We start from the raw sequence: 14,645 nt of genomic DNA, 5'->3' as shown, positions 1-14,645 counted from the left end.
TCAATTCGCTCTCCCCGTTCGAGAGCGAAAACGAAATGGATTTTTCCGATCTGCTAGGCGCTTTTCCCTCGATACCCATCGAACCTCACGATGTAGGCGGGTCGTACTCGGAATTTACCTTGTCTCCTTTAGGGATGTGGTTGCAAGACAATGCGGCCGCCTTGGCCGATGATGACGTGTCCTTTCCAGGCATCGGCTTCATCAACCCAGCCGAGTTATGTTGCCCAGCTGATGAGCCATCTTTATCAACACCAGCCGACCAAGTCAATCCTATTTTACCACGTCCAGCTGACCAAGTCACTTTTGTTTTATCGCCACCAGCTCAACCAGTTAGTACCCTTGTATCATTACAAGTGAAGCAATGTAGTATGACCTTATCACGATCTGGCAAAGGCGATAATCAGATTTCATCAGAACCATTAAAAAAGAAAAGGGGTCGACCACCAAAATTAAAGGAACCAGCCCCACCAGCCTTGCCCCGGGTAAAGAAATATGACTTAATACCTGACACAAAGGCTGTCAAGAACGCTATTGCCGCCCGGAAAACCCGAATCCGAGCAAAGCAACGACTCGCTAAGCTAGAAGCCGAAGTGGCCGCTAAAGAAGATATAATATCGCGACAAAACAAAACCATTGAACTGCAACGGGTGGAGATTTTGAAATTGAAGGACATAGTGGGCCACATCGAGCAGACTTTAAATTTATCCAAGGAAAACAATCAGGTGCAAAATTTCGGGATGTATGAAGGTAATTAAATTTTGCCCCGAGATAGTTAGTAATTGGAAGGAACCAAATTTTAATATTTCAATTAATATGACTTTAAAATTTTCCATTTTCTGTCCATAAAAATAAGAAGATCTTAGGATGCATTTTACTGCTTATTTACATTTTAATAGACAAAGTTCAAAAATATTTAAACTTCTTTAGTCCATTTTCAAAGTTGTTTTTCAATATTCAATTTTAAGCGGGATTCAATCATTTAAAAGATAATTATGCTAGATTTTAGAATTAAAGGGGAGAAATGATGTGTACAATTTATTTCTTTGACTACTTTTTTTATAAGCGGGAATATATTTGTACAGAAAAGGATTCATGATTAGATTTAAATGAAGATCAAGTATTGATCAAGGTGGTTGTTGCTGGCAATCCAACTTCGCAAATATTATATTAAATTAATTATCCAAGTAGGTATGAATATATTGTAGCAACATATTGATGAGAAAAATACAAGTAGAAAATACCCTATCTGGTTAGGTTGAAAGTTCTTGGCGGGAACAATAACGAACACACTTAACACACAGTAGTGAATTTTCCTAAATTATGTCACGTTATCATTTATTTCTCTTCTAGGATTATTTAATCTAACAATTCCGCCAGGGTTCCAAATTTTATGTAAAAATTTCAAAAATCTTATACCGCCATTTATTGTACTTGGAAGACTTTAGGTTTGGTGATTTTGCTCCTTAATCCATCCCCATTATTGGTGCTGGATTGCGTGGTAAACTCATCAAACTAGAACTCTTCCAAGTACAATAAATGTATTTCTTTCCCTGTAAATATAATGTTATTGGATAGTTTAGTAATATGAATATTCAAAAATTAAGTAGATGTAAATTACGTTAAATCCAGCTTAAATTAAAATAGTTATTTAAATTTCAAAAAGGTAAAAAAAACACAATACATCAAATAAAATCATAAAAAGTTTAAACGCATAAAAATAAAATATAATAAGATTTTAACTAGATTTTGTTAAGTTAATAAATAAATATATCTTGGTTAAATATGTATATGTATCGTTGGAAAATTTAAGAAATGCAAATTACTTTGAACCACCTTGCGTTAAGTAAAATTATTTAATTTCCAAAAAGTAAAAAAAATCATAAAACAGTTTGAAGGGTAAAAAAATTAAATAAGCTTTCAACTAGAGTTAGGTAATTAGGGAGTGATTTAGGTAAATCACGTTAATCTAACTTTAATTAAAATTTGCATTACTTAAAAAAATATATTGAATAATCTGATATAATTTTTTAATAATTAAAGAAACAAATTATGAAAAGTGAACACACTTTTAAAATAATTAATTGAGTTAATGCAAAAATATGTACCAATATCGTGGATGTATGCACGTGCATATGTACATACGTTTTAAAATTAGGGAAATGTAAATAATTTAAGGTAAATTAATTTGATCCTTTAACCTTAACCAAAACATCAATATCTTAGCTAGACGTATGCACAATCGAAAATCAAACAAATGTAAATTATGTTAAATCAAGTAAATTGAGCGTTAATTAAAGGTATTAAACTTATTACTAAACTTAAAACGTACGTGCACATGTATATTAAATACTGTATATTGTATATGTACATTGACTGTGAGTCGATAGCCTAATGGCCAGAGAGCATGGTTGCGAACCAAATGGGCCAGGGTTCGTCCTGGTGGCAGCGGTTTTCCCGAATGGGTTTTTCCGGTCTGTGTCGCAATCGTGTGGGGTCGGGGCCCCCTCACAGTGCGTGGATGGGGGAGTGCGGACTCGAGGCTGCACCTTAGGGACCCCCCACCACATAGTTATGATCCTCTTTACGTAACTTCCCATGCACAATGGGGTGTAGAGTTGTACGAGACAAAAAAAATACGATCATCCCACCAAACTGCAAAAATGCACTCAAGCAAAATAATAAAATGCAATATTTGACATGCTCTCTGTGAATAAGTTTAATGAAGTCATCTTGCAAGTCGATTCTTGCATTTCGATTTGTAAAGTTGAAGCGCAAGATTGAGATTTGTCTCACTTTGCCCCAAAAATCTACTTAAACCTACAAAAATCTACTTAACAATTTAATGATGCATCTTTAAGTTGTTGAGCAAGATGAGTTGCAACAAAATGTTCTAACTATACTAAGAAAATTAGAGAACAAAAGCAGACTTTGAAATAGTTGAAATATAAATTCTATTGTCAAGTGCTGCGTTATTTTATACGACAAATTCCAAGTAGTATGTCATAGATCAACTAATTAAATTTATTGGAATTATATATGACGAACACAGTAGTGAATTGATTGAATTAAGAAACCGAAAGTAAATTCGATTCTATTTTGATTAAGCGATAAACATCAAATGGAACAATAGTGCTAGTTACAATCGATAAAATTGTATTGGATTGGTATCACACCGGTGCAGATCTACTAGTAACATCTAATAAATTCATAACTCTACTTAACATAGCTTAATCAATACATTGCAATTAAATACTACCAACACACAAGTGGAAAGTTTAATTTGAATTAGGTTAGTAACTGGGGTTAAGTCAATTATTTTTTTTGTTCAAAATATTAGCAACCTAATGGTTTCCAATGAAACCAATCAAATGCTGGAAAAAAGTATATAAAATATATCACACGGGTGATACACAGATGTGCCATGTTCTAACAAAATAATAATATGAACATAACAATCAATTCAACTAATGAAGTCCTCCAGAGTTACTTTAGTCTTTTTCGCGGGACAAGGATCATCGTCACTCTCTTCGTTTGAACCACCATGCTCTCTGATATTCTCCACACCGGCTTCGTCATCTTCACTGGAATATTCGACATCTTCCTCGTCCTTTTCGTCCTCTTCACCGTCCTTTTCGACATTTTTACCATCCTTTTCGACATTTTTACCGGTCTTTTTGTCACGATTTGTTTCGTCCACTTTTGCTCCTTGTATGTCGAGCTGAAGATCATCCTGACCTGTTCCTTTCTGGGATATACTGTACAGAAATATTGTACAGAATTTTTGATTTAGTTAAGATAGATATATACAATCGAATAGTGTTTTTTCGGCTTCCAACGATTTTCGAGTTATTGTAAAAAATACTGAGTCATTAACTGATAAAACTCGAAAGTCATTCCCAAAAAAATCTATGCTTACCTTCTTTAATTTTTGTAAGACTATCCAGCATTTTTTCTTCCGTTTCGCTCGTATTAGTGCCGGATGGAATTTGCTGTGATAGTGCTTCGACAATCGCTAACGTTCCAGCCATAATACGCTCGACCATTTCGTCACTATCCCCAACTGTCGAAGGTAATACCTTTCTCATCTCTTGAACAATGTGGTGGTTGACATCTCGAGCCATAATTAGTTTCATCAACTTGGCTTTTTCTGCTGAGAATTCTTCCAGCTGTTTTACAATATCCACCACCTCAACTTGCGCCAACCTCAGATCGGACTTCCGCATTTCTATACATGCATTTAAAAGATCTAACTGATCCTCCAAAGAATCCCCTACGTGGGCATCCGGCAGCAGATGCAATACACTTCTATCCGCTCTTATGATTTCATCTCCGTCCTCTTTTTCATAGCCTTCGATTCTCACTAAGAAAGTATTCAGCAAGCAAGTTACAATTAAAAACAAATTATAACATACTTGTGGCAAGTAAGCCGTCTTGCACTTAAAATTCTGATGGTAACGTTAAGGAAAGTTAAAATTATTTACAATAGCAGGGTATACATGAATAAGTATCTTTTTTCTTGAACCCTTCGTCGCCAACAGAATTCCCATTTATAAGTGTACAGAGTTTATAATTTTCAACTATTCTTACATCTTTGTTTCTGGTTGATGTCAGTAACCAGCACAGCAAAGGGGAAATCCTCCAACATTGCTGATGGCAGCATAATTCTGTACCGTAAGTAAGGGTAGAATCCAGACTTCCCTACCTCGCACCCTTTGAGATAAATGACTTCGCCGAGGTGGGCTCTAATCGTTTCAGGCTTGGTTGGCCCGACCTTAGCAACTGAAACAAATCATCATTCATTATAAAAACAATCGTGCAATATACTTACAATGGAGGTCTCCCAACGTATGCAACTATGCAACTATCTGCCAATGCGCAAGTTTGGCAAAGATATTTGCATTTAATAGAGGGGTAAACGCGCCCATAGGCAAGGAAATTTTACATTTTCTAAATTTACTGCGCATTTTTCCCGCTTTGCAAGTAAATATCTCCGCCAAACCTGCGCATTGTCAGATAGTTGCATTTGCAAATTTCATCCTAATTTGAGTTGTGATCGATTGACACTAATTTGATCCATATCGGTGAGCATACGTTGGGAGACCTCCATTGTTAATACCTTTCTGTGCTTACAATATAATTGTAAGATGAATCCACACATTACTTCTTGAAAATGTCTAGCGGCATTCTTGAATTCCTTGCCCTTATTGTTATCCCCGAGATTTTTCCCTTTAATCAACCAGTTCCTTATGCCCGCCTTGTTAAACCACGAACAACTGGGATATGTCGCAGCCATGAGTGGATTATCATCACGGGCATTTTCCTTAATCTTTTTCATTTTCGTATATATGCTACTGAACTTGGGGCCAGATGTCCCATCTGAAGAGGCAGCATCCGTCGGTTCGTTTGCAATTATTCCCCAGGTATTTACATGGGAACTGCCAAACGTTTGCACGACCGCCAGCACAAACAATTCCACTCCCTCCATGTTAAAACTTTCATCCTTTCCTTTCTCTGGATTTGTCTTCATTTCGAATATTTAAGACACGAGTAGAGCTCGGCAATAATGGTGTTCAAAGTGGGAGCCTGAGTTAAATGCACCATGTAATAACCAACCCAACCAACCTTGCTAATAAATCAAGCAAACCTCAGCTGACGGCTTCGGATTGACCATGTCTGCCATTGCCTCATCCTGTTCAACTTCCGACATATTGTTTGAGATATTTAAACTTTTGACCAAAATAAACACATAATGCTAAAACCAATGGCGTTTGAAGGCAAAATTGAATTAAAATTAAATTTTAGTGCGTACCTTAACCGATTATTTCTATAGCTGATTGCGATAGGCCAAATCGAGATAAATCTTTAAAACCAAGTAAAAAGTAGACATTTATGGTTAACAATACCAACTAACGTTGGTAATAAAAAGTAATGCTATGGTCGAGTCATGAAACTTAAAGATGTTTTCACAGGCATTTCTTATGTAAAAATGTCTTTAATTATAATTCCTCGACCATAATATGTTATGGTTACGGCTAATGTTAAACATGGTCAATATGATAAATGGTTAACATGAAAAGTTGTTAATATTAAAAATGGTTAAAATCAAAAGTGGTTAAAATATGACAAATGTAGAACTCACAAAAAACAGCGATCAGCTTCAAGGGCGTCTCAGGCAAGAATAGGATCAACTAAAGCCAAATACATCACATTAGTTGACACGAAAAATGGTTAATACTTAAAATGGTTACAATGAAAAGTGGTTAATATAAAAAATGGTTAACATGAAAAGTGGTTACAATATGACAAATGTAGAACTTACACAAAATAGCGATCAGCTTTAACTGCGTCTCAGGCAAGAATAGAATCAACTAAAGCCAAATACATCACATCATTTGAAACGAAAAATGGTTAAAATGATAAATGGTTAATACTAAAAATGGTTACAATGAAAAGTGGTTAATATTAAAAATGGTTAACATGAAAAGTGGTCACAATATGACAAATGTAGAACTTACACAAAACAGCGATCAGCTTTTACTGCGTCCAAGGCAAAAATAGTATCAACTAAAGCCCAACAGATCAAATCAGTTGACACGAAAAATGGTTAACAGGAAAACTGGCCACTTCTAAAAACGGTTGACATGAAAACTGATTAAATTATGACAAATGTAGAACTACACAGTAATGGTCAAGTGAATTGCAAGATGACTTGCCATTGCACTTCAAGTCGATTAGGATTTGTAAAGGTTTGGGTTAACCAAACCTAACCTAACCTAACCCACCTTTACAAATCGACTTCGAGTGCAAGATCGAGTGCAAGATGACTTGAAATGCAATGGCAGGTCATCTTGCAAGTAATCTTGCAAGTTATCTTGCACTTCAACTTTACAAATCGAAATGCAAGAATCGACTTGCAAAATGAGGTGATGAAAAGTACCTAAATTGGAAGAAATGTTTACAAAACAAAGTGGCCTAAGTATCGTTTTGTTTCCATTTTATCTTCATTTCCTGCACAATTTTTTCACCCAGTCAAATACTAAAGTCACCCAATCGAATCATACTATCATTGACATTTATTTTCCTGTCCCATTTACCTTATCCTTGCTCTGTCTTAACTGTTATTATTGCTGAAATATGTGCATAAGTTTGAAAAAATTAATTTAATAGTTATTTAATGCTACGATTTTTTATCTAATTCAAATTCACTTTTCTCAAGATCAGTATTCACAATACTTGAACAATTTTCAAATACCTACCTTTTCTTCAGAAAATTGAACTTGAATGTTAGCTAAGATATCGTAGCATTAAATAGATAAGTAGCAACTAGACATAAGTATTCCAGTTCAAGATAGCGAATGATGGCAAAACGGATACACGCAGACATATGTAACTTCCGACTGGTTCTAGTTTTATAGCGAACCTATTCTGACTGCCTTAGAAGATCTTTACGTTAAAGGGCAGATTATCAACATTTATGCATTATGGACTGAGTAGGGAGGCGCATTCAAAAAAAATTATTTAAAATATAAACGCTTCAATGAAACACCTACACATAATCTCTAAATTATTGATATCCAGTTGGCAGGGTTCGGAAAAACCTGGGGTTTTACCTTGAAACAACTACCCCTGGGTTTCACTGGGTTGTGAGATTTTACTGGGCCTGGGTTTTGCTCAATGTTTAATATACAATGCTACACTAATTTGTTAGATTAATGTATTTTATCAAGATTTATCATAAAACTACAATGATACATAGCAGGAACACGTGAAAAAATCGAATATGATCAAAATCCCAGTTAATCTGTAAATTGTGATTTTTAGATTATAAAGAAGGATTCGAGAAAATATTGATGTTTACGCTATATTAAAAAGAGTACTTAATTCGAGTTAAATAAGTACCTGAAAATTGATTCTATTGATATATCTAATTGAATTTTGGATAAAACCTAGCAAAACCCAAGTAAAACCCCCATAAAAAAGTAAAACCCATTGCACTTGTCTTTTAAAACAATGCGGGTGGTGCTGACATCGAGTATGGAACTGATGAAGACCTTCTCGTCTGTCGTAATCTATTAGATGATGAATAATTAATTACTACAACAGGAATCTCCACTCATTCCATGATGATAATCATATAATTCCAATCATATAAATAATTTCCAAGTAATTAATTGATCATAATTAATTTTAGTTAAACTGAAACAGATCTGACCTCACATTCTTTAGTCTTTTGTACGACACGCTTTTTGCCTCTCTAGTCCATTAAAAAATGCAATGCCTAGTCTCTGAATCGGTTATCAACATTAATCTCTGCATGATGATCATTAATAATTTCAGTCATATTTAATGTAATTATCAGGTAATTAATTAGTTATAATTAATCAATTAAGTTTAATTTGTTCTACTGTAAACTGAACCATAAGTCTAGAACACGATGATCAAAATTCCAATCGTATTTAATTATCAGTCAATTAATTAAGTGTTTAGTTGGTTTGACTGTAAACTGAACTAGAACTCGTAATTCCAATAATGTTTAATTATCAATTAATTAATTATAATTAATTAAGTTTAGTTTATTTTAGATCCTGTAAACCGAATCACATCAGACATCAAATTCTTTTCTATATACATACGACACGCTTTTTGTCTTTCTAGTCCATGAAATTGAATCGATAACCAAAATTATCTAATTCTAGTCCACGTGCTTATCAAGAAAATTTACTGCATAAATTTTTATGTATTATCCATTTTTCGACCATGAATGAATTAAATATTGTACAATATTTTCCAATTTTATGAAATAAATCTGCTCTTAAAATTAAAAAAAAAAATATAGGAGCGCGAACGGAGAACCGAGTAGACTTTCTAATTTCTTTCTCTGATGGTTTTTTTTTAGTTTTCTAAAAATTTATCTTTTCTGAGTAGCTAAGAAGTTTTGGCTAGTGGTCAAATATTGGCTAGGGTCAACTTCAACCCAAGGAAGTCAAAGTTTCTCCAAATTTGCATAAAGTGTGCAGTTTTAGTGCAGTTTTTTGTGTGGATTTTTTAGCAGTGTAATTTATGGTGTGACGTCATCTCAGCCACCACCACCACAATGTTGGGGCAGGAAGATCCCTTGGAAGGATCCCCTGCTCCTTCCTACAGCAAAGCTGCGACCATGGCGGTCATGCCACCTGACCCCACATCCTCCGCGTTGGATAAGTCGAAAGGTGTGCTTATCCGAAGAATTAAGGGAGTCACACTCAGTGAGCTTTTGGAGGCTCTCGGTAAGGTGATTTCTCCTAAAAAAATTTTGTATGCAGATTTTGTTACTGCTGCTAATTTTGGTGTCTGGTTGGACACGGATAAGAGTGTGGATGACCTAATTGGTCTTGACACCCTCGAGATAAAAGGTCAAATGACCAAAATGTACAGATAATCCTTCTTCACTTTTGCTAGACTCACCTAGGACTACAACATATCCAAAGGGCATCGAAATCGGTGATTCTGTCGGTGAAGGGTTGTCCTCCTAAGCACAGTCGAAGAAGAATTTTTTCAAAACCTCCAAGGACCACACCCATCGTGGAGCCGCTGAAGGTTAGAATCCGAAGAGATTCACGAAATTTCAACGGAAAATATCCTAACAGCTGACATTGTTGATGCAAATTGTCTAACGAGTGCTAGAAATGAACCTTAGACTTAGGGCTTTGAAACGAAGTACTTGGCAACTCCTAACGATCCCCCACAGGAAAGCTAGATTAAAGAAATGAAGAGCTCTCCTCAAGCGGTACGCACCAAAAAAGTAGAGATGACTTTTTTAAAAGATGACGAGATTTTGACATCGGAAAAATCTTTTAACAAACGAGCTGACCTAATCTACGCAAAATCGGGCAAAGACATCTCCCAATATAGACAACAGGTCAAAAAGGCATATCATCCTGGTTTTATGATGGTTTTGGTAGGTGGGAGCTAATTGGGGTAATTCCTCTACATTTCGGAGAAAATGGGGGGAAGGTGCCCGAGCTACACAGTATGTAACGATTAGGCACCGACGAAAAGGTACCGAAATGCAACGCTACTTCGTTAATAAAAAGGTACCGAAATTTCGCAGTTAGCACCAAATCAACGCTATTTCATTGCCTACTCATTGGTACTGAATATTCCGTGCGGATTTGGCACCGAAATGTAGGTGTATAATCGGTCCTCGTTAGTGAACGTTGATACCCAACCAGATCGGTACCTGATCGGTACCATTGATAAATTTCGGCGCCGAATCGTTACATTATGGTGTTCAATTTCGTTAGTTTTTCGGTACTAGGATTTGGCAGCTCGGGTGATGAAATCAAACTTCTTAAAATATGTTTTTGAGCCCGTGGCACATCCCCTAAATGAGATTGTATTCAATGGAGTCGACTGGACCTTCCAGCAGGACTCGGCACCAGCTTTTATTTCAAAAAATGGTGCAAGCGCGACCAAAAAACTAAATTCCGAACTTTATCTCCAATTCGGAATATCCATGGTACTTTATGTATTTGAATGCCAGAATTACGAAAGATGGTCAAAGTTCGGGGCAAAGGTATGTTCTAAGCCTCATATAAGTGTGGAAGTTCTAAAAAAATATTTGACCACGGAATGAGACAATTTGTCGAGAATTCAGTGCGTGCTTTAATCAAGGGCTGGAGGCCGCGTCTTTAGCGCTGCATGAATTCGTGGGGAGGAAATTTAGAAAACTAAAAATTGTTTTCTACTCAAAAATTAACTGGCTTTCCAGTAAAATTTACTAGAAATTCATAGCACGAAAACTGTTGAAGCTACAGCGTTTCATTTCACTACCAGTTACGAAGGGCCACCCTGTATGCAACCATTCATAATGTTCAAAGGCTGTTGATTATGATGCAATAAATCAATTATTATTATTAGATAAGCTCGGTTATGTTAGGTCCGATTAATTATGATTTGCATTGTCTTATTCGTTAGTGCTCGTTACACCTTTCTCCTGCCAGTTTGCTACAATTCAAATGAAGACTGCTAATTAACTCTAATGCAAGCACGACAGCCGACATTAACAACAGCACACCCCAAACAACAAATATTGCGTCGATGCTTCCCCCATTTTTTGACCCCTCTGCTTCTTATTATGTCCATTACTCATCATCGATTTAATGATACTTCTGGTCGACGTCCTCCTTCGAGTTTGAAACTCTATTTCGCCCTCCATACTGTACGCCTTGGAGAAGACTCCAGCTTCAAGAAAATTGACAAACAATTTTTTTACTCTTGTCCCCATAGTCCCGTCGTAGGTCTCAAAATGCCACCCAACTACCGTAGGAATGACAGGAATTATAGAAACGGAAAACTTCAGCCAGTGATAGCTTGAGCTAAGGTGACCAAACCATAACCGTACATTTTTCGAATTTTCAAAAAATATAGATTTTCCGCATTCAACTAATTCTTCCTCGATTGAAGACATGAAGGTGTAGGTTGTCTTATTCTTCTCTGAAAGTGAAACTATTTCATTCTTTGGGTAAAAGGATTTTGCCTTGTTGAGTAATTGATAAGCTACAAAACTCCAAGTGTCCGACCTTAGTGTGTCAACAACTAATCTTGCTAAATAGTGGAAGAAAAGGACCATCATGACGTCTTGATGAACCACGTTATCTTTCGTAACAGGGGCAGTAGCCACTGGTGGTGAAAATATTTTAAAGCAGCCTTTGGTCTTGGATTGCATGATGGTTATTTTTTCAGTTAGAGCATTCCACAATATCTTATGTCTGGCCAGCCGATCAAGCTCAAGAAACCTATGATCCCGTTCCTTATGGGCACATGAAACTTCCTGCAAGCAGCAATTATCAAAAAGTTCTAAATTATTTAGATGGTATACATATAGAACGACGGTGCCAGTTGCCAGTAGGAAATTATAGCTTTCATAATAACAGATCGTGGTTTTACCATCGTTGATCGTTAAACGTCACAGCATTCTTGGCCGATGTATTTCGGGTGTATATTTTAAAATGACGTATAATATAAAGTTAGAAGGATCGGTCCGTGTATGATTTAATACGAAAGCTTTTGTTAAGCTTTGCCAAATGTTATCGATATTATTAATAAAGTGCAGACCGGGTCTTAGATAGAGCCAGTTTGGGAATTTCTGATCGAGGTATTCTTACTAAGGCTCCCCCTTTCTAGGGTAATAATTTCTGTACATAATATCCCCAACCACCCAGATAATCCCCACTTACAAAAACCACTACTTAACCGATTTCACCAGTAAGTATTCGTAATTTACTTCTAAACTTAAAGTGAGTTAGTTATGTGCTGTGCGGGTGGAGCAAAGGAGCGAGAAACCATAGCTTCAGGATTTCAGGATAAGATAGTTAAGGAGGCCTCGATATTTTTCTCCACCCGCACAGGACATAGAGAGCAGAGAAAAAGTATTGAGACACTTAGAATTTTGTCCTGTAAAAGGTCAAAAACTTGTTCTAGAAATCTTAAATTTGTGTAGGATATTGTAAATATATATAGCGTTCAGGGTCCGGAACCAATAAGACTTGAGTGCATTGTCTACTTCGTATTGAATGTTCTTCTTCACGCCCGCCATTACTGCGCTTTCGGAAGACTTTGCAAGTTCAATGTTATTTTGCTTCCCCCAGAACTGAAATTTTCTTTAAGTTTCGACTGTTTCACGAAGCTGGGAGTATAACTTCTTACATAGAGTTCAAAATGTTTCGATATGGAGAAGATAACGGAAACTTGGAAGGTTTTCATTTTTCAAACTCAAACTCCCATTTAATCACCATGCATTTTGATGTCAGCCAAACCTGAAATTTCTTGGACAATTTCGAATAATATTTTAATTTCTCTTTGGTTTTCACTTGAGACATATATTTGCCATGAAGAAATTCCATTCCCGGAGTTTCTGTCACATTTTTAAGGACGTAGGACTTATCGCCACTAACCAACTTTTTTGGTGAAATTTTGTTGTAGCGCTTGGAAAGTGTTGCGTTTACCATTTTTTCTTGACCTTCTGTATGTTTTGCTGCAGATATTCTTTCGTACGCTTTGACCCACAATATATGGGCCTTAGTATGGTACAAATAGTTTGTATTAATCTTTCACTTCATGGCCACATCAGGCATGGACGTGGATGGAAAATTTTCTTAAAAAAATTTAATCGTTTTTGAATTACGAGGGGTCGATATGATGGTTTTTTGTCATGATGCTTATTTGAAGATGACATTTTCGGATTCTCTATACTTTTTTATGCATGTCTTAATGCTTGCATGACCGCATCATTCCGCGTTGAAATGTAGTTAAGTCTTCTACGAGTCTTTGTCACCCAAATTTTGGTGCTTACGAAAAACTCGTTTCGCGAGTTTGTCGCTTTGAAACGGTGTAGGAAATTTGTGTTTTATTTAAAAGTTTTGAAATTTTGGACTTTGAAGGCCGGTGAATATATTTCGAATGCTGCCTAAAAAGTTCAGATTCAAAAAAGTATTTTTGACTACTTTCCCGCCAAAATACAAAAGTATCTCAATACTTTTTCTCTGTTCTCTAACTAATTCACTGTAAGTATAATTTGTCGCATACTGCCTATATCGTCGTACTAATTCATAAAAGACCTAAGTGCAGGCGATGCTAAATTCAGAAAAGACCTAAGTGCAGTCGGTGTTTAATTCAGAAACGACCAAAGTGCAGTCGATGCTCAATTCAGAAAAGACCTAAGTGCACAAAAAAAAAAGTAAAAAAAGACCTATGTGCAAGTATGTATTTACATATGGCTAAATCTTGCCAAAATGATTTTTCATATATATCGCGCGATTTAGCCATAAGTAAATACATACTTGCACATAGGTCTTTTTTTCCTTTTTTTCTGAACACTTAGGTCTTTTCTGAATTAAACATCGACTGCACCACGGTCGTTTCTGAATTAAACGCCGACTGCACTTAGGTCTTTTCTGAATTCAGCATCGTCTGCACTTAGGTCTTTTATGAATTAGTACGACGATACATAAACAATTTAGTGTTTAAAAATCTTTGATAATGTGGAAAAGTTTCTTCGAATAAATATCAAATGGAATTAGTTACTTACTTGAAGGGTTTTCGGAAAATTTAGAACTGACGGGGTATTCAAACCGCAGATTACCAGGCTGCGATAGCTGCTTGTCAAGATAGTAACAGACAAAAGCCAAGTAACTATCAGGCTACGGAAGAAATTACTACGCATTATTGAAGATGTCACTTTGCTGGATTGTTCGAAAACAGTGGCCCATATGTAAAGCACCACGGAAAATCGAAATTGATTAAATTCGATAGCCACGAAGCCTTCCCCAAGAACCATAAGAGTCGAGAAACCCCTATTCCGACCCACATTATGATTTGGAAGGGATTGGTATAAAACTTGAAACTTAAGTCTTCCTTGTAGTGACATGTTAGGAAAGCATACTCTCCAGTTTCAAAAGTTACAGGCGTGCCAGTGTCAAGATACTTTAAGACGTCAGGCACGTCTGGAAGTACATTAACGCGGAAGCATTCCTGGTTAATCTTAAGCTTAGTGCACTCCTTGCTATTCCTGCGGTCACTCCACTCCAGGGTAGAGTTTAGGTGTTGCACAAGAATTGCGTCAGCAATATGTCTTGTGCTTGTGAAGAACCCTTTATTCTTTTTAT

General features: G+C 36.2%; 2 protein-coding genes across 2 annotated transcripts; both read right to left on the bottom strand.

Moving 5' to 3' along the window:
• Positions 1-3,166: 3,166 nt before the first annotated feature.
• On the bottom strand, positions 3,167-4,329 carry LOC118436829. Its single transcript, XM_035855464.1, has 2 exons — positions 3,917-4,329; positions 3,167-3,755 (listed from the first exon to the last, which is right to left on the bottom strand). Exons 1-2 carry the CDS (start codon positions 4,221-4,223, stop codon positions 3,484-3,486), a joined length of 579 nt encoding a protein of 192 aa, XP_035711357.1. The 5' UTR covers positions 4,224-4,329; the 3' UTR covers positions 3,167-3,483.
• A 244-nt stretch (positions 4,330-4,573) lies between these two features.
• Positions 4,574-5,527, bottom strand: LOC118436817. The gene is made up of 2 exons (XM_035855443.1): positions 5,131-5,527; positions 4,574-4,779 (listed from the first exon to the last, which is right to left on the bottom strand). The coding sequence occupies exons 1-2, from the start codon at positions 5,525-5,527 to the stop codon at positions 4,574-4,576; spliced, it is 603 nt and encodes a 200-aa protein (XP_035711336.1).
• Positions 5,528-14,645: the final 9,118 nt, after the last annotated feature.

The sequence above is a fragment of the Folsomia candida genome, unplaced genomic scaffold (assembly GCF_002217175.1).
Source record: "Folsomia candida strain VU population unplaced genomic scaffold, ASM221717v1 Fcan01_Sc010, whole genome shotgun sequence".
Lineage (NCBI taxonomy): Eukaryota > Metazoa > Arthropoda > Collembola > Entomobryomorpha > Isotomidae > Folsomia > Folsomia candida.
This window is presented reverse-complemented; position numbering and strand designations above follow the sequence as displayed.